Source organism: Dendrobates tinctorius, unplaced genomic scaffold (assembly GCF_039654945.1).
Source record: "Dendrobates tinctorius isolate UK_male_01 unplaced genomic scaffold, ASM3965494v1 ptg000029l, whole genome shotgun sequence".
NCBI classification, from domain to species: Eukaryota; Metazoa; Chordata; class Amphibia; order Anura; family Dendrobatidae; genus Dendrobates; species Dendrobates tinctorius.
In genome coordinates, this window is record NW_027361697.1 from 37,634,797 (window position 1) to 37,657,328 (window position 22,532).

General features: G+C 43.4%; 1 protein-coding gene across 7 annotated transcripts in view; it reads right to left on the reverse strand.

Moving 5' to 3' along the window:
* Window positions 1-2,712: 2,712 nt before the first annotated feature.
* The window catches only part of PBX1 (PBX homeobox 1), a 201,572-nt gene continuing 181,752 nt past the window's right edge, over window positions 2,713-22,532 (reverse strand). For 4 of the 7 annotated variants that reach the window (XM_073571620.1, XM_073571619.1, XM_073571618.1 and 1 more), the window contains 3 exons: window positions 19,041-19,153; window positions 17,371-17,460; window positions 2,713-5,058 (listed from right to left, as the gene is read on the reverse strand). In XM_073571620.1, coding sequence (XP_073427721.1) covers window positions 4,966-5,058; window positions 17,371-17,460; window positions 19,041-19,153 — 296 coding nt within the window. In that variant the 3' untranslated portion in view covers window positions 2,713-4,965. The remainder of the gene's footprint in view (window positions 5,059-17,370; window positions 17,461-19,040; window positions 19,154-22,532) is intronic. The other 3 variants (XM_073571623.1, XM_073571621.1, XM_073571622.1) reach the window with 1 other exon arrangement.

Sequence of the window (22,532 nt, forward strand, 5' to 3'; positions counted from 1 at the left end):
GCAGGCACATGGCACTTTACTACATGACTACCTATTTTCCTATGAACCAAGCAATTTTTTTTTTTTTAAGACTCTTTGGTATTCCTCGATGAAATGTACGGATTAATCGATTTGAGGGGAAACACGTCAAGTGTTGCATACGCTATATCTTGTGTTGAAATTTATATACGGCTATATGAGATGATCGACACACATGCTCCTGTGTCAAGAGGTATGTACTGATTACATTTTGATATATTTGCATTTATAAACTCTTTGGACAATATACAACAGACAACACTATAGCACAAGAGGATATTGTTAAGATGATGGGTTTGAGCTATGTAGCACTGTATTTACCTTTTTGTGGCTTGTCCTTATGCATGTCTTATAGGGAATTTTAAAGAGAGCAGTTGTGGAGCGGGGGGCACCATTTGCGTCCAAGAGGGTGCCAACCTCCACTGGTAGGTAGGGACAAAACTAGGGGACAGAATAGGGTGATGGGCCTGTCGTCTCACAACTATAGGCCTGTACCGCTCTGGATTGAATATATTTTATGGGGACAACTATCATTTTTGTATTTAATTTTAGTTATCAATAAATAGTGATTTTACATGTAAGATTAATACCACCAGTCAGACAGCCGCGGTTCTCACGCCGTCAGATGTCAGCATGAGCCAGCAGGTGTGACCGGAGGTAAAAAGTTTACCTCCGGGTACAGGCGTCAGCTGATGGGACTACTATTCCCATCAACTTACGACTGCTGCCGCTAACAGCGAGAGCAGGAGCAGCTGATGGCAGTAGTCATCAGCCTGCGCTCTACTAAAAAAAAAAAAAAAATAGGGTACTTTTGATAACCAGTCAGGCAAAACTAACAGCTGCGGGCTGCAACCCTCAGCAGTCAGCTTTAGCCAGGTTGGTTATCATGAATAGAGGGGTCACGGCGCTGTTTTTTCAAAAATTATTTAAATAAAATATTCATTAAAGCCACTGTTTTTTCTGCAATTCTGAAAAATTTCAGCAAACACAAACGCGATTGCACAGTTTGAACGTGCCTGAGCTTAGGAGATTCGTGAACTTAGTAGATATATTTTAAGCAAATGAACAGCAAGCTTGTAGTCACAGGTACCATATTTGTGACATGTAATTTCTTGGTGATAAACTCCATTGTGATGAGCAGAAGGCGACATTGTTTAGTTTAGGGTAAAGTACCCAAATAATTGGAAAAAAACAAAAAAAAACAAAGCAGAGCGTTCCCTGGATTTTTATTTATTTTTATTTTTTTTTTTAAGAGTGCCTCCTCTAATTGGTGCTGTTGTGGCACATTTTTCATTTTTACTATGCCACTCCATATTAATTAACATGAAACTGCTCTCTTCAGCCTACTACGCATGTACCAGAGAACCCCCTTTCTAGATGTTTTCCGTTTCTCCTCTATGACAGAAGATCCAGTTGGTTGAAAGGAAAATTTGTATATTTACTAATGGTTGACAATTTTGGAATGGAGGGGCACAGAAAAAAAAATCCAGTGAAAGATCCTCTTTACACTATAGCAAATTTGTCAACACATTTGTGTTATGTAATACAACTGCAGCATGAGACATTGACACAGACCCTGATTCCAGCAATGTATCACTTAAGTTTACTGTGGCCAGCAGTTGTGAGCATTTTCTTCTCTGAATGCTGAGCCCTGTATAACTCCACCCCTGATTAGCAGCTTTTTTTTTTTCAATATACATGAAAATTAGCCAGTGTTTGCAGTGTGGTTAGACTAGGAAGCTTGAGACACCTTGTCCAGTAGTGATCATCTCCTGCTGATAAAATGCTGATTGTATTGAAACCGCAACAAACAGCCTAATAAGTGACATTTCTGAAATCAGGGGGGGGGGTCTGTCCCTAAATCCTGCTGCTCTCCTGTTGACAGATTTCCTTTAAAGGGAATCTGTCACCCCCTTTTTGAGATATCATATAATGATATCATTCAATTGTGTGTCACATAAGGATTCTCTTAGTACTTTTGCTTCCCCGACCCCACACCTTTCATGCATAAATACCTTTTTTATATCGGTTCAGATGTATGTAAACTGCCACGGTCCGGTCTGATGGGCGGGGCTTATTCACCTGCTTCCCCCTCCTGTCTTGCTCTGCACAAGAAGAAATGCGTAGAGCAAGACAGGTAGGGGGGGGGGGGAGCAGTTGAATAAGCCCCGCCCAGCGGACCGGACTGCGGCAGTTTACATACATCTGAACCGATATAAAAAAAAGAATTTATGCATGAAAGGTGTGGGGTCAGGGGGAAGCAAAAGCACTAAGAGAATCCTTATGTGACACACAATTGAATGATATCATTATATGATATCTCAAAAAAGGGGTGACAGATTCCCTTTAAACAGATATTATTGGATATGTAAGGCAAAATGTATATTGAGCAATTTTATCTACAGTATTGGAGCTGTTATGGGTCCCCAAAAATCTAAAACAAATGCTTCGTGTAATGCTGATACCCTATAGCCTTCAGATCTGTCATACTGAAGGAATGTTCTTTTATTTGTCATATTTATCAATCTTTCCCATAAGTATTTTGGACACCTCAATATAACACCGGATCAAACATCCAAAATTTTTCTTTCACTGTCATTGGCCTCAGTAGTGAAAGGATTTATGAAAGGATTCGCTGCTTTATCAGGAAGTATCACAATTATCACATGAGTTTTGAAACAAATACGAACTGAAAACAGGAAAAAAAGAATTTATTTCTGGTTCTCAGAAAAGTTATTAAATGTACATTTTATGATGTACCTATTAAGGTTTAACTATTCCAACTTTTTTTCCAACATTTTTTTTCTCATAATTTTTTTTTGCTTTATTTTTATTTATTTTTTTAACTTTAGTTTACAAAATGGGTTTATCCGGCAGAATCTTTGAGTCCGCTTATTTAACCCCGTTTCTGCCAGAGGGGCAAATAACAGCATATATGTCAGATTACTCTGGCCGTAAAGGGGTCATATATGGAAAATGCCCCCACCCTTTCCCCTGAAACAATCCCGAATTTGCCCCAAACCCTGTGCCCGCCCGCTCACCCATCCCTTAGAAAAAAAAAAAAATTAAAATAACTAAAAAGGTGCCCAACTACATTTATCTAGCATTGCGTTATAATTCACAAACGCGCGGTGTTAAAAAGAATTAAAATAAGAAAAAAAAAATAAAATAAAATCACATGTAGGTAGTTTTGTTTTTTTGTGTTAAAACTAAGCAAGAAATATGAAAGACATAAAATAGAAATCATCAACCTATTTCCATGCTAAACGGGTGTGATCTCTGTAACAGGATTTTTTTTTTAAAGTTTTTTTTTTTTTTTTTTTAATAATAAAGATTATTAAACCCAGGACAACTTTTTGGCTGTTTGATGTCTTTTGTTTTTCTTCTGTCTTTTTATCTTGTGTCTTTTTTTTTTTTTGTTTTCTTCAGAATATACAAGAACATCCAGCATCAAATGTTTATCTCAAATATAACAATCGACGATACACAAGTTATGTGAAACCGCAGTGAATGTTAATAAAGCTGAGCACTTCCCTCTGTGTCCGTCTTTCCTCTGTGCGAGTACACGCGGATTTTTGGTATCAAACGTGGATTGATAACACCCTGTGTAGGTGCTTGTGGATAACTGCCAGACACGAAGAGTACTCAGTAATGAAAAGGAGGTCCAGAAACGTGACCGATATTCGGAAAAACAATTCCTTGGGTCAAAATCATAATTTACAAGATGTAGGAAGGTTTGAAGGTAGAAGCAGCCATAGTATCTCGGATGGATAAGTGTTGCGAAAAATATCTAAGAAAATTCTGTTTATCATTTCTAAAAGGACAAAAAAAGTCAATGACTGGATATAATCAACATCCGGGTGGAGAAACTGGAAGAAATTGACCACAGAACAGTTCGTAGGCTTCACATCCATCAATCCTTATGATTTTGCAATGTTCGTATGGTGGACTTTCATCTTCTCTGAGAGAGAGTAATGTCCAAATCCAAGATTACAGACCATGGACGGAGCTCTGGTTTGATAACAAAACTTACAGATATATATATTTTTTTTTGCATGGATGCCATTTCGTTTTCCCCACGTGAACTAGCACAAGATCTGCTTCTATGTTCGGAGAAAAACTGCGGTCTGCAGAATAGCACTAAGGTCATTTTAATGATATATGTAGCTGGATCTACTTCTGGTAGCAACACATCATGGAAACTTTATTCCAGTTTATTGTCTTTTAAAATGTACAGCCTTTGGTTAGTATACTTAATCCACGTATATTAAGGGTTTCCTCATGATCCTGTATCTCTACTAATTTTCTGAAGATGGTCTTTCTCTAAGCTAGAAACAAATTAACCAGAAGTTTGAAGGATAGAAGTCATCAAAGAATGGTCATAATGAAAAAACTGAAGGTCATGCGTATTGCAGTAACTATGGTTCAGTACCATGTTCCAAAAGGATATTTTACTGCATGAGAAGACAATGAATGTCAGGATTTTTGGCCCTCACCCATAATTTAAGCGTTCTCAGAGGGGTAGATGCCAAACACAATTGCTAAATGTCCCATAATCAGTTATAGGTCTGCAGAAACATTATTTGGGACCATTTAGACATGGCCGTTTGTGTGCATAGGTGCAGCCACATATAAATCAATAACCCAATTAATGTTTCATACACTGGTAGCTAGTTTTCTGCTCATCCCAAACTTTAATAAAAAAAAATGGTTTAATAAAATAAAAAGAACATAGAAAGGCTACAACCTACAAAAACCGGCATCACTGATAGAAATGTAGGCATGGATTAAGGAGTCAATGTGAGTAATAATGAAGGGGTTGGAGAGTTTCTAATGGATATGCCAAAAGAGGTTGCTTTGTTCGCTGCATTCCCACAGTGGCCATCTGGAGTGAGAGGGAAGAGATGGATTCTGGCTTTCAAGAGTAGAAATTCAGGAGCCGGCTGCTCAGTTGGAGGTATCAGAATGGACGCTGCCAGGTCCTTCCGTAGGGGAAGTCACAGACGAAGGGGTGGCCGCATCCTGCCACCCTCCGTTAGCCTGAAAAAAAATAAAATACATCAACACTATGAGTATATAACTAGAACGTTAACATATCCCATCAGGACAATATTTAAATAGGAAAGTGAAGCAAGAAAGTATTTTTCCTACAGTCAGATATGTCAGGTACTGAAGCTCTTTCTCATTTAAGAAAATGGGGTGAGTGATCATTCCCGGAAAAGCTCCATGTGCCCAGGTCAACAATGAAGGGGAGGTGGTGCCCCCAAGACCACTGATCTGTAGAGGTGTCAAGGTCCGTCTTTCATCTAAAAATCATGGCTTATGCCAAGAATCTTATTTCTAGCTCCCAATGAAGCCATCTGTACATATGGTTTTGCTTCAGATGGGTACTAGAAGATTGACTTTAGTGCATAGAAAATGAGGACACAGATTATCAGTGAAAGTCCCCTATCGATAAGTCATCAAAATTAGATCGGTGGGGGTCTAATCTGCAGGAATCAGCAGCAGCCACTAAACAGTGACGCAGCAGTCATGTTCTGCTCCATACACCACTTACTGCAGGTAATAACAGCTGAGCGGTGAGGATGCCGAGTGTCAGCCTATCGATAACAGATCGGTGCACATCCACTATTGTTATAAGTCACTGATGTCAGTGTGGTGGAAAACCCCTTTAATTTGGATTGTGAGCATGCATATTTTAGCCAAAATATCATTGAGTACGTCAGATACTTTTTTGGCCGATCGCTAGTTGGCGTTGTGAAGTTCGGGTAGAATTGGTTGCCATTATGTGTGGGGTGTACTTCGAGGCTGCTGGGAAGCCTGTCTAACTGTACTGAAGTGACCAGGAGGCTGTTAGCAGACATGGCGCACTATACAGAACCTTCCAGAAGTCTTATTTAGAGCATCCATCACTTCATGGATGATAGGTGTGAGTGGACGTTCACCAGAATATTACACCTCCATCACAACATTGTGGCTTGTCTTTTTAACAGCAGGTAAAGCTGTGTTATGTTTTGTGCTGTTTAAGGGGTTAAATGTCTCCCCTAAGGAGACAGGCAAGCAGGTGTAGGAAGCCTTATAGGCCATGTGATGCTCCCCAGGAAATCCAATATGCAAAAAGCCTCTTCACAGAGGAAGAGAATGGGTCTTTGGTGCCACCTATTGGAGGGGAGTAATCCTATAAGGCAATATCTAAACTTAGAAGGGCCTGGCAACATGATACAGATGCATCCAAATGGATATAAAGCCAAAGCTGAATCTCCTGTTCTAAGGTTTTTGCCCCTCATCAGTGCAAAGTAGGAGAGGCTGACTGGGTGAGAGGCCTTCGACAGGGGCTCTAAAGGGCAAATTTTCTTCCCAAGTAAAACCTGACATTGTACTTAATTGGAATAGTGTCTGAACTGTCCTTTATCAATAGAAAAAAAATGAATCGATCTTGGCCCTACTGACTTAATTCAGATTCTGTAATGAGGTTTCCCATTTTATATATGCACAATGCATGTATCTTGTCCTCACTGAACCTTGAATCCAGCAAGCCTCCACTGCTATCATGGCTTTATGAAAGGTGTGACCTCTCCTTAATGCTGCGTGTTCCTTGATTCAAGGACACAGCTTGAATTTCTGGATCCACCTCTAAGCAGAACCTGGCAGCCTTTTATTTCCCAGCCTGTGATTTTGTGGCGGCCTTTCTGTAATCACAGTGGCCTGGTCTTGTCCCCTCCTCTCTAGCGTCCAATCTATCTCAGAACTGTAATTGCCATGTCACAAGATCATCTGTTCCTGTCCCTTCTGCGTCTCTTTAATGCACACAAATGACATTTTATGCTATGTGGGGTCATTGAGAACAAAGTAAGTGACGGCTAGGGACGGTAAAGAAGGAGAAAGTATTCAAGAGCGTTACAAGTTGTTATAGGTCATTCATAATTATATCCAACTTTGTGTTTCAGGCCCTTCAATTTACATATCGAGTAGCAATACTAGACCAGGAAATTAAAACCTTACACCCTGGCTACAAAACAGCAGGAATCGGTGTAATACCCATTAACAAGAGAACTATTGTCAGAAGATGAAAAATTAAATCTGTACATTGTACATTCTTGTGATAAGACCTCACTTATGGGGTCTATGTTCTTGGACCAGCACTCATTTTCAGAAAGGAAGGGCTTTGTGAATGTTCTCTTTCAGGACTAAGGACATTAATGGTGTATTATGTAAGGGAAGCGTAGAAGTTTCACAAAAAAGAAGTTATTACTGACAGAGAAGTTCTACAATATATATTTCGCAGGCACTACATACGTATTCTCCATAAAGTCCCTAAACTTGTACTTCCTATGCCGTGTGCAGTTCTCAAAGATTTGACACTTTTTTTAAAATCAATTATTTGGGTGTGTTTTTCTTGTTGGCATTTGTATATTGTTACTTTAGGATTCCACAAACTTTAGCCATCGGAAAATATTTAGCTGACGGCTTTCTATCCATTTCCATCTCTCCATACACGTTTGGTTGGGCTAGAGCCAACCATACACAGACTAATATCAGCCGCACCCGACAGTATCTAAAGGTTTGTATAGGGGCCACGCCGACTGATTGTTGTGAGAGATGTCAAACTGGAAGTCTGAAATTGGACATGCCTATCACTTTGTTCTCCCTGTGATAAGTCACCGGGCAGAGAGGTCCGTTGGTAGCTTCCAAAAGAGACCAGAGGAGTTCTCTACTGATTGGGGGCTGAAATTCAATATGTCGGATGCTTTTTTTCTCTCCAAACATTGTCTTTTGGGGGAATAGTCAGGAGGCCCCTCGAAATAAGTGCATAAGGCCGATATGTACTGTACAGACCAAAAGTTTGGACACACCTCATTCACAGAGTTTTCTTTAATTTTCATGACTATGAAGTCACCATGGTTACTTATCAGTAGCCGGTTTTTCCGGAACCCATGACAGCACACCTGAGATAGGGATCCGCCCCGCCAGGACAGGAACCTACTGAGATATAAGGGGCGGCACCTCTCCCCCGCTTCAGTTGGGTTACAGAGCATTGAGAGGACTTCCCAGTTAGTTACATGTTAATCCAGCAGCACATCACACAAATGCACCCTACTAATTGTGCACACCCATACGGTGAAAAGGGGGGGGAATATACGGGCGCTGTCATGGGTTCCGGAAAAACCGTCTACCGGTAAGTAACCATGGTGGTTTTCCCTTCACCCATGGCAGCACACCTGAGAGACTTTTGGAGACTTCGAAACACCTTAGGGAGGGACCACAGCTTGTAGCACCCTTCTACCAAAGGTTAAGCAGAGGAGGATAGATTTAATCTATAGTGCTTAAAGAAGATGGAAGGTGAGGCCCAGGTAGCGGCCTTACAAATCTGTTCAATTGATACCTCTGCCTTTTCAGCCCAGGAGGTCGCCACGGCTCTGGAGGAATGAGCCTTGATGCCGTCAGGAATCGGGATACCACTACCTGAGTAGGCTACACTAATGGCCTCCCTAATCCATCTAGCAATAGTCCCCTTTGAAACCCCATAGCCTTTCCTGGCACCCTGAAAAGCTACGAATAGGGATTGGGACTTCCTCCACTGGCTGGTGACATATGTATTCTAGCAGGGCTCTCTTACCGTCCAAACTATGGAACTTTTCTTCCACCGGATTCTTTGGATTATCACAGAAGGATGGGAGGACAATCTCCTGACCCCCGATGGAAATCTGATGCTACCTGAGGCAGATAAGCGGGGTCTGTCGTTAGCACCACCCTGTCCTGAAAAACTTGTGTATAGGGTGGATTTACTGAGAGCCTGCAGGTCGCTTATTCTACGGGCTGACGTAAGGGCCATTAAAAGGATTGTTTTTAGGGTCAGAAACTTTACGGGGAGCTGATGTAATGGCTCATATGGCTCTTTTGTAAGGGCCTCTAGTACTAGGTTTAAATCCCAGGGAGCTATCTTGGGTATTGGAATAGGCTTAGCCCTATGACATGATTTGATGAATCTGGCTATCCATCTATTTGCTGCCAAGTTGCAGTTATAGAGCGCCCCTAGTGCAGATACCTGAACCTTAAGCGTATTTACCGCTAACCCGAGCTGTAATCCTGCATGTAAAAACTCCAAGATGGCACTAATCGGGGGTTCTTGTTCTAACGGCTTACCTAGGAACTGTAGGAATTTATTCCATCTTCTGCCGTAGATATTAGTCGTTACCGGTTTCCTACTTTTAAGCAGGGTGGCCACCAACCCCGGAGAGAAACCTTTATCCCTTAAAAGCAACTTTTCAAATTCCACGCCGTCAGATGGAATCCCTTGACCTGTGCGTGGAGTATCGGGCCCTGGGCTAGAAGGTCCGGGATTTCTGGCAGAACCCATGGATCGGAGAGGGTCATCCTCCGCAGTAGCGCAAACCAGGGCCTTTTTGGCCAAAATGAGGCTATTAGAATTACTCTGGCTTGATCGCTCCTGATCTTCTTGACCACTGTTGGGATCAGAGAGACTGGGGGGGGGAACGCATAGGCCAGCTTGAAGTCCCACTGAATATGCAGAGAGTCCACTGCCCATGGATCTTCTCTTGGGTTTAGGGAGCAAAACCTTTGTGTTTGCCTGTTGTGTTTGTTGGCAAAGAGGTCTATCACTGGTTCCCCCCAAAGCTGCGTTATTTTTTGGAAAATGGACCGATTTAGGACCCATTCTCCCTGCCTCAGAGTATTGCGGCTTAGGAAATCGGCCTCTATGTTTTCCGCCCCTTTTATGTGTAAGGCTGTTAAGGAGTGTAGGTGTTGCTCCGCCTTGCCCAGGATGTCATCTGCTGCTTTCATGAGGGAGTATGATCTTGTGCCCCCTTGGTGGTTGATGTATGCCACCGTCACTTTGTTGTCTGACATGATGCGGACATTGCGACCCCTGAGTAGGGGAAAAAAAGTGGGTTAGGGCTTTGTTCACAGCCCACAATTCTCTGAGATTGGAGGATGCCCTCCTTTCTTGAGGTGTCCAGGACCCCTGGCCTGCGTGACCCCTTAAGTGCGCCCCCCACCCCAGGGAGCTTGCGTCTGTTAGAATCACGTCTGTCACCTGTTTGTCCCAAGGTATTCCCGCTGCCAAATTTGTACTGTCTAGCCACCAGTTGAGAGAGTCTCTGGTCTCTAATGAAAGCTCCAGACCTCCTTCTAAACACCCTCTTAGCGATCTTTGTGCTGCTAGTATCTCCCACTGGAGTTGACGGGTGTGAAATTGAGCCCACCTGACCGCCGGAATACAGGACGTCAGGGTGCCTAGCAGGGACATCGCTTTCCTCAACGTCATCTGAGGTTGGTTTCGGGCAGACCAAGCCATGTTCCGTACCTTCTCTATTTTGGCCTCCGGAAGCAGACACACCTGCTGTTCTGAGTCCAGGATAAATCTTAGGAAGGTCTGTTGCTTTACGGGTTGTAGTTTTGACTTTTTGAAATTTATTATCCACCCTAATTCTTGTAAAGGTGTTGGTCACTTGGCTTAACTGCGCAGTACATTGGTTCTCGGAGTTGCCCACTATGAGGAAATCGTCCAGATAAGGTATTATGACTGTATAGTGAATCCGAAGGAAAGCTTTTACCTCCGCTATGACCTTGGTGAAAACTCTCGGGGCTATGGATATACCAAACGGAAGAGCTGTAAATTGGAAATGCTTTAGTACGCCTTGAATATAAAGAGCTACCCTCAAGTATTTTTGGTAATCTGGATGGATAGGGATATGATAATATGCATCCTTCAGATCAACTACAGCCGTAAAGCAATCTTGATGTACTAGCTTTATGGCCGTAGTGACTGACTCCATCTTGAAGGTCTGATTTCCTATCCACCGATTGAGTCCTCTGAGGTTTATAATCGTCCTAAACGATTGGTCCGGTTTCTTGATCAAAAAAAGTGGTGAATAGAAACCCCTTCCCTTCTGTGTGTCTGGGACTTCGTAAAGGACCTGTTTATTAGGTTCAGGATCTCCGCTTCCAAGGCCAACTGTTCTTCGGCTGCTTTTCTGATAGGGGTAACTACGAACACGGCTGTCGGCTGGTGAACAAAGGGGATTTTTAGGCCTTCTCTTAAGATGCCTAGGATCCAGGTATCGGAGAACTTTTCCCAGGCCTGGGAAAAGAGTGCCAACCTGCCCCCTACTGGAATACTGGCGTCATTGTGGTGATTTTTTTGAGGTGGAGGGACCCCCACCAAACATAAATCCTGACTCTCTTCCTTTTGTCCTCCCATCTCCTTCTATCGGCCGGAGGACGCCCCCTATTGAACCTTCCGCCCCTCCGAAAGGGCTGTCTTCTCTGCTCTATTGGGAACCTGGGGAAGCCTTTTTTCCTATCGCTCGCTTTCTCCAGGATGTCGTCTACGTTCTTCCCAAATAAGAACCGACCATCACAAGGGAGAGAGCACAGTTTAGCCTTAAATTGCAGGTCACCCAGACAGCCTTTAAGCCAAAGTGCCCGTCTAGCAGCATTTGATAAACTAGCCGCTCTGACCGTTAACCTCATAGAATCCGCCGAGGTGTCCGCTAAAAAAGCTGCTGCCCCATGCAAGAGATACATATCCGCCAATATCTTCTCTCTTAGGACCTTTGATGCTAGTTTTTCTTCCAACTGCTGCAACCAGATCATGAGGGAGCGTGCCCGCTATTGCCGGCTTTAATCCTCCCGCTGTCGCTTCCCATGCATGCCTCAGATATGAGTCTGCTTTCTTGTCTAGTGGGTCTCTAAGAACCCCTGAATCTTCTAGGGGCAGGGCCGATTTCTTAGAAGACCTGGATACTGCTGCGTCTATTTTTGGGACCTTGTCCCATATTTCCACATCCTTGTGCTCAAAAGGGTATCGCCTTTTAGAGGTGGAGGAAAGAGCCCCTGACTTTTCGGGTTTCCTCCACTGTCTTTCAATACGCGCCTGGATTTTTTCGTTCACCGGAAAGTTACGCTTTTTTCTCTCCTGGAGTCCCCCAAATATAACGTCTTCTAGGGTTTTTGTCGTCTTCTCTTCCTGTAGGCCCATTGTTGTTCTAATGGCCTTTAGGAGAGCATGTGTGTCTTCCACAGGAAAACATGGCCTACCCCCTGTGTCACTGTCTGAGGAGTCTGATGAGGACGCCTGTTCCGATTGAGACGAGGCCGAAGAGGAATTTGAGGGAGAACTAGGGGGACTTTTTCTACCTTTCCTCCCTTTTTTCAATAGGGTCTTAATTGAACCTTCCATCTCCGACCTAAGGGCCGATATCAGATTAGGCGTGAAACTAGGTGCTTCCTCCGCCATGGTTCGCTGTATACAACTGGCGCAGAGGTCTTTCTGCCAGTCTCTTGCTAGGGCTGTTTTACATATGGCGCAGTCCCTATTATTTTTCTTGCTTCCTGCTTTTTTGGGCCTTTCCTACGGGGTCAAACATACACAGAGAAACCCTATTAGCATAAATGCTAGCATTCACGAAGATCACTCACCACCCGTAATCAAGGGTACCGGACTAGGAGGCTGCGTCGGAGCACGTGACCTGTGCTCTCTGGATCTCGAGGATTCTCCCGATCTGCGGCTGGGGTGGCTGCTGCTTGACCGGCTTCCATGTTTGAGGCCGGAGGGCTGTGAGGGCGGCAGAGACAAGGACCTCTCCTGCTCTGACTCCATAGCTGCACCGTCTGCCCCAGCGTTTAAATACGCCTCCGTCCTGTGAGTGGCCTCTGTTCAGCTGCCTCCCCTCCCCCCTGCAGAAAAGCCGGCCGGCATCGCACCGGGCGCTATGACACTGTTGCCTGGTGCTGACGTCAGCCGGCGCGCCAACAATCCTTTGCGCTGCTGACGTCAGTGGCCGGAAGATGCCCGCGTCTCTCCCCTGTCAGATGCCTCGGGGATCGAGATGAGGGCGGCGCGGTGGGTGCTTCCCGGAGCCACCGGGATCCCACCGACGCCCACACGAACCCGGAACCCCGGAGGGCCCGGGGACTGTGCCTTCAGCACCCGACGGCCGGCGCTACAGGTAAGATACCTGTTCTTCCCGCGCCGGGACGGGGCTGGGTCCCTTTTTTTTTCTCTTCTTTTTTCTTCGCCCATGACAGGCACCGCCGACAGTGGGGTTCCTTCCAGGACAGGAACCCAACTGAAGCGGGGGAGAGGTGCCGCCCCTTATATCTCAGTAGGTTCCTGTTCTGGCGGGGCGGATCCCTCTCTCAGGTGTGCTGTCATGGGTGAAGGGAAAAAATTGTAGATTCACTCTGAAGGCATCAAAACTATGAATTAACACATGTGGAATTATATAATTAACAAAAAAGTGTGAAACTGAAAATACTGTATGTCTTATATTCTAGGTTCTTCAAAGTAGCCACCTTTTGCTTTGATTACTGCTTTGCACACTCTTGGCATTCTCTTGATGAGCTTCAAGAGGTAGTCACCGGAAATGGTTTTCACTTCACAGGTGTGCCCTGTCAGGTTTAATAAGTGGGATTTCTTGCCTTATAAATGGGGATGGGACCACCAGTTGTGTTGTGCAGAAGTCTGGTGGATATACAGCTGATAGTCCTATTGAATAGACTGTTAGAATTTGTATTATGGCAAGAAAAAAGCAGCTAAGTAAAGAAAAACGAGTAGCCATCATTACTTTAAGAAATCAAGGTCCGTCAGTCTGAAAAATTGGGGAAACTTTGAAAGTGTGGCAAAAACCATCAAGCGCTACAAAGAAACTGGCTCACATGAGGACCGCCCCAGGAAAGGAAGACCAAGAGTCACCTCTGCTGCAGAAGATAAGTTCATCCGAGTCACCAGCCTCAGAAATCACAGGTTAACAGCAGCTCAGATTAGAGACCAGGTCAATGCCACACAGAGTTCTAGCAGCAGACACATCTCTTCAACAATTGTTAAGAGGAGACTTTGTGCAGCAGGCCTTCATGGTAAAATAGCTGCTAAGGTCAGGCAACAAGCAGAAGAGACTTGTTTGGGCTAAAGAACACAAGGAATGGTCATTAGACCAGTGGAAATCTGTGCTTTGGTCTGATGTGTCCAAATTTGAGATCTTTGGTTCCAATGACCGTGTCTTTGTGTGACGCAAAAAAAGGTGAACGGATGGACTCTACATGCCTGGTTCCCACCGAGAAGCATGGAGGAGGAGGTGTGGGGGTGCTTTGCTGGTGACACTGTTGGGGATTTATTTAAAATTGAAGGAATACTGAACCAGCATGGCTACCACAGCATTTTGCAGCGGCATGCTATTCCATCCGATTTGCGTTTAGTTGGACCATCATTTATTTTTCAACAGGACAATGACCCCAAACACACCTCCAGGCTGTGTAAGGGCTATTTGACCAAGAAGGAGAGTGATGGGGTGCTACGCCAGATGACCTGGCCTCCACAGTCACCAGACCTGAACCCAATCGAGATGGTTTGGGGTGAGCTGGACCGCAGAGTGAAGGCAAAAGGGCCAACAAGTGCTAAGCATCTCTGGGAACTCCTTCAAGATTGTTGGAAGACCATTTCCGGCGACTACCTCTTGAAGCTCATCAAGAGAATGCCAAGAGTGTGCAAAGCAGTCATCAAAGCAAAAGGTGGCTACTTTGAAGAACCTAGAATATAAAGGCCCCTTTACATTTAGCGATGCACCAGCGATCTGACCACGATACGACCCAGTCAGGATCACTGGTGCATCGCTAAATGGTCGCTAGTGAGCTGCCAAACAGGCAGATTTCACAGCGACGTAGCGACGCAGCAGCGGTCGTTACTTACCTTTCACACGCAGCGATGCTGACGTCCTCCCGCCGGCATCCACACGTCGCTCGTCAGCGCCAGCAGGAAGTGCCCGACGAGAAATGGACCTGGCTGATCTTGCGCGATCAGCGACAGACAGTGGGGGAGCCGGTCGGAGGCAAGAATCAGACATAGCGATATCTCTAGCAATATCGCTGCTGCGTCACAAAATCGGTGACGCTTTAGCGATATTGCTAGCGATATCGCTATGTGTAAAACCCCCTTAAGACATATTTTCAGCTGTTTCACACTTTTTTGTTAATTATATAATTCCACATGTGTTAATTCATAGTTTTGATGCCTTCAGAGTGAATCTACTAATTTTCATAGTCATGAAAATAAAGAAAACTCTTTGAATGAGAAGGTGTGTCCAAACTTTTGGTCTGTACTGTATATGAGAAACTTTAAGCACAGGTTTTGTTTTCAAGGATGACATGAAATCTTTTAGGTCCCCATTGACCGAAAATTAATTTTGTCGAGTTTAACAGCAAGGATAACGCATGCGGTGGCTCAGTGGTTAGCACTGCAGCCTTGCAACGCTGGAGTCCTGGGTTCAAATCTCACCAAAGGACAACATCTGCAAGGAGTTTGTATGTTCTACCTGTGTTCGGTGGTTTTCCTCCAGTTTCTTCCCACATTCCAAAGACATACTGATAGGAAATTTAGATTGTGAGCCCCATCGGGGACAGTGATGATCATGTGTGCAAACTGTAAAGCGCTGTGGAATATGTTAGCGCTATATAAAAATAAAGATCATCATCCAAAAAATGCCCAGATGTCAGACTGCCTCATTAATGCTAACAGTCTTAAGACCCATTAGATTAAAACGGTCATATCTGCCAATGTGGGTGCCACCCTCTGACAATCTATCGGGTATGAGGTCTCCAGACTATTGCACAGATTGAATTAAACACAATATCCTTTTGATTTGCCTGAGTATCCGGCAGCGGTTTACACCCATCTGCCGGATACTCACCCTATGGGGGGAGGGTGGGTGTTTCAAGAGATTGGTCAACAACTACTAGGGTGTATGGGCATCTTTAGTCACTATATTTCAACATGGTGGTGGGGTAAAATATATTAAATCATAGCTTCAATTCAGACTTTGTCGTCTGTGACGTGTTATACATTTGACTTAAATGGCATAAAATGAATCAAATACGAATTAGCAGCCAAAACTGGAGGAGGGAAGCAGGTCAATGAAGCCTAGTGATCACATTTGTGTGCTTCCACATTATTTTCTATAAACAAAAAATATAATAATAATAATTGTATCCATGATTTCTTTGTGCATTTACGGGCAAAATGATTGCATTCAGCGGGGGTGGGGTGGGTTGTGGGAGAAATGATCTGACCTGTTATTTCTTTCAGGAACAATCACCATTATCCGTACAACTGCAGCGAGTAAATGGTGATCGCAGGGAAGTACTCATTATGGAGAGTAGCAGGGATAGATTTTGCTACAATAGAAAGGTTTTTTTTTTTTTCTCCTGAATTGAATGCTTTATTTAGGTAATTGGTCGTGTTTTTTTCTTTTCCTGTTATTAAGAAACATTTGCCGTTTCACGCGATCTCCGAATTAAAATGGGCTCCGATAACAAATGGAATGAATCAATACCTGCTTCTGGAGCGCTCTGCTTATTGCGGATGTCACACGCCTCGCGCGCTCTGATGCAAATGTGCAGAGAGAGCCTCATGTCATGAAATGTGTATAATTAAATACCAGGTCGTTACGGCAGAGATACAGCGCAGTGCAAACATTCTCCGCCAAGCAAATGCAACGCCGAAAATAACAAAAACAATTGTATACCTAGGCGAGCCTGCGGCTCTCCCCTCCCACGGCACAGTGGGCATCTTGTGTTATTTCTGGGTTTGTCTCGGATCTCGCCCCCTCCTCCATTCCTCTGTCACGGCCTTTGGATGGTGGATGGCTGATCTGAGAAATGTATTTGGATTGCTGTCCCAAATCTGCAGCCGCTCTCCCCGTGTCTGTCTTATTGATTTCACTCCATACGACACGGCTTGTCGCTATGAATTTACATGTCATTCCCAGCCGCAAGCATTGCCAGGAATGTTTGCTCCTCTCTGCCGCCCTCCAACAAACACACAAATACATCCGTGCATGTATGTCTGCGGCTCTCAGAGCGCTGTAATAATGGCTTATTACAAAATATAGCGCCTGTACAGGGGAGTCCAGCTGTGATGGCATAGTCAGGAGTCATAGTCTCCGTCTTGGGGTCTGGAGATTACTTCTTCCATACTTCGGGCCCACCTTAGAAATCGAGACATGTCTGCTTAGCACAGAACTGGTTTACACAGCTGGAGCCCACACTTGTGCCGCTGCGGCCGTGCTACGTGTCACCTGTTTGGCGGTTTCCATCGGCTGACTGTAAGTGGCCGCAGGTGGCACAAGGAAGCTGATTGCGTGTGACAGGCTTGGGCTCCAGCTGCCTACATCGAGCATCATTTGTGGGTAGAGCGCTGGCCGCTGGCTTCACCGGCACAGAGCAGAATAGGTGACCATGAAAGGGAGAGAAGTGTGTGCAATGTGGCAGTCAGGGCCCTGTGGACTTGAAATAATTGGGAAACAGACAGGGAAAACAAGAGGTTTCTTTGCTTACACTGATGCCCTGCGGACTGTACATCTGATTCGCTGACAGAGTCTCACTGTATCCGCCTGTCTGACTGATAACATGGCGAAGGGTATCCACCTGGAAGACAGACAATACTAATGGTGAGGAGAGGGCACCATGACACGATGAGGACAGAGACAGGACACAAAGCGGAACGTACAGGAAAAAAGAAAGAACACCGAAAGGATAAAGTGTGAAATACATGACACATGATGAGGAAAGGGAAACAAGGAATCCAGCCATTGAGGGGAAGAGAGAGAGGAAAGGTAAAGGCACAGGAAACATACAGAAAGTCAGAAGGGAAAAGAAAGAAAACAAAGCTAGCAAAAACAATTAAACATCTAAAAAGGCAAAAAACTAAAACAATGTTTGCATATGCTGAAACCAAGGAACAGAATATAACCGCTTAAAATAATGAAGGGGGAACCAAAATATTTTCATTCGTCCTCTGTAAGCAGCCAACAGCAGCAACCAATCTGTCAGACCCTACCAAACGGGCAATATACGTGAATGCTGCCGTAGTGAAAGCGTCGGCATAGCAGTTAGTAGATACAATTTTGGAATTGATATGTAATTTTTACATATTCTTGGAAAAAAAATAAAAGAAAAGTTTTGTTCACTTTTAGAGGTGCAATCATTCTAGAACCATCGGTTTCGTTTTATCCAGGAGTCAAACTCTCAAGAAAACAGGCTACAACGTTAGAAGAGCTCTGCATCCTTCAAGAAATTTACATAAAATTGCATAGATCTCCAAACATCACGATAAGTCAAAGCCAAAGAGCCCACCATTTTATTATTTACAACCCACTTTGGTTTTACATCTGGATATTTTTGGTCTCAGTCTTCAATATCATAGTAAAGCCAACACTTGATTCTCGCCTATAGTCGCTTCTGTTTATAATGGAAAGCCACCACATTTATCAGTCACATGGCGCTTTAAATCAATGATGGATGTTGGTGTTCTGCTATGGTGTGCGGCACTTTGCCATGAGGATTATTGCTACATGCAATTCTAGTCCTCCTGTCAAATATAATGCAACTGGCCCAAGAGACTAAAGACCCCAATACACAGATACAAGTCAGTCCCACCAAAATTGGACGCCCAACCATCTGATATGTATGAGAGGCCTTGTGAGTCTCCACTGACAAAAATCAGACTGATCAAATGCCTGATCCTTTTGTTTTCAGGGAATATAAGTCACTGATTGTTGTCTGGACATGGCTTTCTCCAGTCTGCCTACTGAAAACACATGATCAAGACAGAAGCTAGAAGTAGCCACAAGTTGGCCATAAACACGAGCAGTTGGCCAACAAGTTTATCGTTCTATTCCAATCACATCTCAACATGTATCAGAGATTTAGGACTTGCCAAAATTGCTTTTGACTTCCCATGAAACAATCTCTAACGTGTTGTTAGACCACCAACATTAGCTATGGCCAGGCCACAAGACCATTATTTTCATTAAGTCTTTGGGAATGTGGCAAACACCTTTTTCCATCATGATGTACCATCATCTTTATAAATAAGTGTATTTTTTTTAGCCGGTATGTTTTTGTACCCAGAAGATTATGACAGAAAATCCCAACAGTCGACAACTTCCTCCATAAACCATTACGTCACCAATGCCTTTTCTCCCAAATCATCTGAAGGTCCCTACCTGTGACTGTACGTTGGCTCCAACCTGGGCACCTTGGTAAGAATCTCCATTGAGAGACTGCACGCTCATGAACAAATCTCCAGAGTTTGACATGTTAAAAGAACTGGAAGAACCTGGAAAGGAAAGAGTGAGGCACCTGAATCAAAGAAAGAAGGAAGTTCAAACCCCAGAGAGGAGGTCTGACATGCATAGTTATATGGTGAGACAGGCAGATGAGGAGGCTGAACAGAGTTAGTACAAGGGATAAAGATTCAATAATTAAAAGGGAAAATTAGGAGGAGAGAAAAGATATCTGCAGGTTTAAGAAAGAATGGAACAAGTGAAGACAGCCCATGTTTAGTATGAGGAGGATGTTATTATTCTTGTGATCTGAGTTGGTTAGTAGGGAGGATTTGTTCATTGAATTTGCATCACATGGAGGTGAACAGGTCTGGCTTTGTTTGTCCAAAAATTAGACATGCCAACACTGTATACTGCCCAGTCTCAGGTCATGAGACTAAAAAAAATCAATCATTAGACGTTTAGACTTGTATAAAAATCTTATTAAATTAGAATTTAAATCAAATAATTCAATTTAGCAACTGACAAAATAATATAATAAAGGCCAAAAAGATCTAAAGGCTACAGCACTGCACACATTTTTTACTTAAATGAATGTATTTGGAGCTAAAAATCTAATTTTTGCAATTGGGATTTGTTGAAAATTTTGCACCTGTTTGCTGTATGGAGCCTCTATTATTTTGATTAAGTGAGTTAACTGAGGGTCCATCAGTAAGCTCACTCTGATGGAGTCTTTGAAATAATTCTGTTTTGTTTTTTTGTTTTTTGTTAACTTCTCTCAGCTGAATTATGACCACATTAAAGTGAATATGCGGCAAAAAAAAAAAAAAAAAAGCCTACAGAAACCCAACAATGCAAAATCTTTAACAAAACAGTTGCATATACAGAAATAAATGCATTTAAGTAGTTAAAGGGGGTGTCTACCTTTGTGGACAATTTTTTTTTGAGGCCTACATGTAAGTTGCATGTGAGTGTTAGAATCCAAAAAAAGAACAAAATTGTGAACTCTATAACCCCACTTAAAATTACCTGTACATTAGACCACCACCAATCAGGTATCGATGACTCATTATAACAATATTAAAATCACATAAGACCTCTTTAATTTACACAATACGTGCCCCAAATGTAGTAACTAGTGATGAGTGAACATGCTCAGGTAAGGTGTTATCTGAGCATCCTCGGGTGCTAACCGAGTGTCTTTGGCGTGCTCAGAATAATATGTTCCAGTCCCCGCGGCTGCATGTCTTGTGGCTGTTCAACAGCCGCAACACATGCAGGGATTGCCTGTTTGTTAGCCGCGAGACATGCAGCATATATTTCGAGCATGCTCAGATAACACCTTATCCGAGTATGTTTGCTCATCACTTGTATGTTTCTAGATATCTAATGTCCTTATACAATATATATGGACTGACTTTTTGCTGCACTTCCATCTGTAAGAAGCTCCTCAATCCCTTTTAAAAAGGATGTATACGATTATAACAAAAACCATATACAGTACAGACCAAAAGTTTGGACACTCCTCATTCAAAGAGTTTTCTTTATTTTCATGACTATGAAAGTTGTAGATTCACTCTGAAGGCATCAAAAGTATGAATTAACACATGTGGAAATATAGAATTAACAAAAAAGTGTGAAACAACTGAAAATATGTCTTATATTCTAGGTTCTTCAAAGTAGCCACCTTTAGCTCTGATTACTTCTGGCATACTCTTGATGAGCTTCAAGAGGTAGTCACCGGAAATGGTTTTCACTTCACAGGTGTGCCCTGTCAGGTTTAATAAGTGGGATTTCATGCCTTATAAATGGGGTTGGGACCATCAGTTGTGTTGTGCAGAAGTCTGGTGGATACACAGGTGATAGTCCTACTGAATAGACTGTTAGAATTTGTATTATGGCAAGAAAAAAAGCAGCTAAGAAAACCGAGTGGCCATCATTACTTTAAGAAATGGAGGTCAGTCAGTCCGAAAAATTGGGGAAACTTTGAAAATGTCCCCAAGTGCAGTGGCAAAAACCATCAATGCTACAAAGAAACTGGCTCACATTAGGACCGCCCCAGGAAAGGAAGACCAAGTCTCCTCTGCTGCAGAGGATAAGTTCATCCGAGTCACCAGCCTCAGAAATCGCAGGTTATCAGCAGTTCAGATTAGAGACCAGGTCAATGCCACACAGAGTTCTAGCAGCAGACATCTCTTCAACAACTGTTAAGAGGAGACTTTGTGCAGCAGGCCTTCATGGTAAAATAGCTGCTAGGAAACCGCTGCCAAGGACAGGCAACAAGCAGAAGAGACCTGTTTGGGCTAAAGAACACAAGGAATGGACATTAGACCAGTGGAAATCTGTGCTTTGGTCTGATGAGTCCAAATTTGAGATTTTTAGTTCTAACCACCGTGTCTTTGTGCGACACAGAAAAGGTGAACGGATAGAGTATACATGCCTGGTTCCCACATGGAGAAGTAGGTGAGATGGTGTGGGGGTGCTTTGCTGGTGACACTGTTGGGGATTTATTCAAAACTGAAGGCATACTGAACCAGCATGGCTACCACAGTATCTTGCAGCAGCATGCTAATCCATCCGGTTTATGTTTAGTTGGACCATCATTTATTTTTCAACAGGACAATGACCCCAAACACCCCTCCAGGCTGTGTAAGGGCTATTTGACCAAGAAGGAGAGTGATGGGGTGCTACGCCAGATGACCCGGCCTCCACAGTCACCAGACCTGAACCCAATCGAGATGGTTTGGGGTGAGCTGGACCGCAGAGTGAAGGCAAAAGGGCCAACAAGTGCTAAGCATCTCTGGGAACTCCTTCAAGACTGTTGGAAGACCATTTCCGGTGACTACCACTTGAAGCTCATCAAGAGAATGCCAAGAGTGTGCAAAGCAGTAATCAAAGCGAAAGGAGGCTACTTTGAAGAACCTAGAATATAAGACATATTTTCAGTTGTTTCACACTTTTTTGTTAATTATATAATTCCTCATGTGATAATTTATAGTTTTGATGCCTTCAGAGTGAATGTACAATTTTCATAGTCATGAAAATAAAGAAAACTCTGAACGAGAAGGTGTGTCCAAACTTTTGGTCTGCACATCTACCCATGGGTTGCGTTTTGTATTGCAGGTCAGCGCCACGGAAGTGAATGAGACCGAGCTGTAATGCTTCACATGACCTGTAGACAGGTGTGGCGCTGTTTTAGAACAATTGAAGCCATATATTTTTCTAATCCTGTAAATTCCCTTTGGTAGGGAATAGGGACTTGCAAAGACTTGGTAAACTATCAGCACAAGTTTGCTTGTAATACATCAGTGTTATTTGAGGATTAATATAACATTCAACTTGTATTTAGGATTTTGTATAAAAGGATGGAAAAGGGGTAGTTTAAAAACCATAGCAACACCAGTGCTTGACTTTTAGTATTGATACTATAAT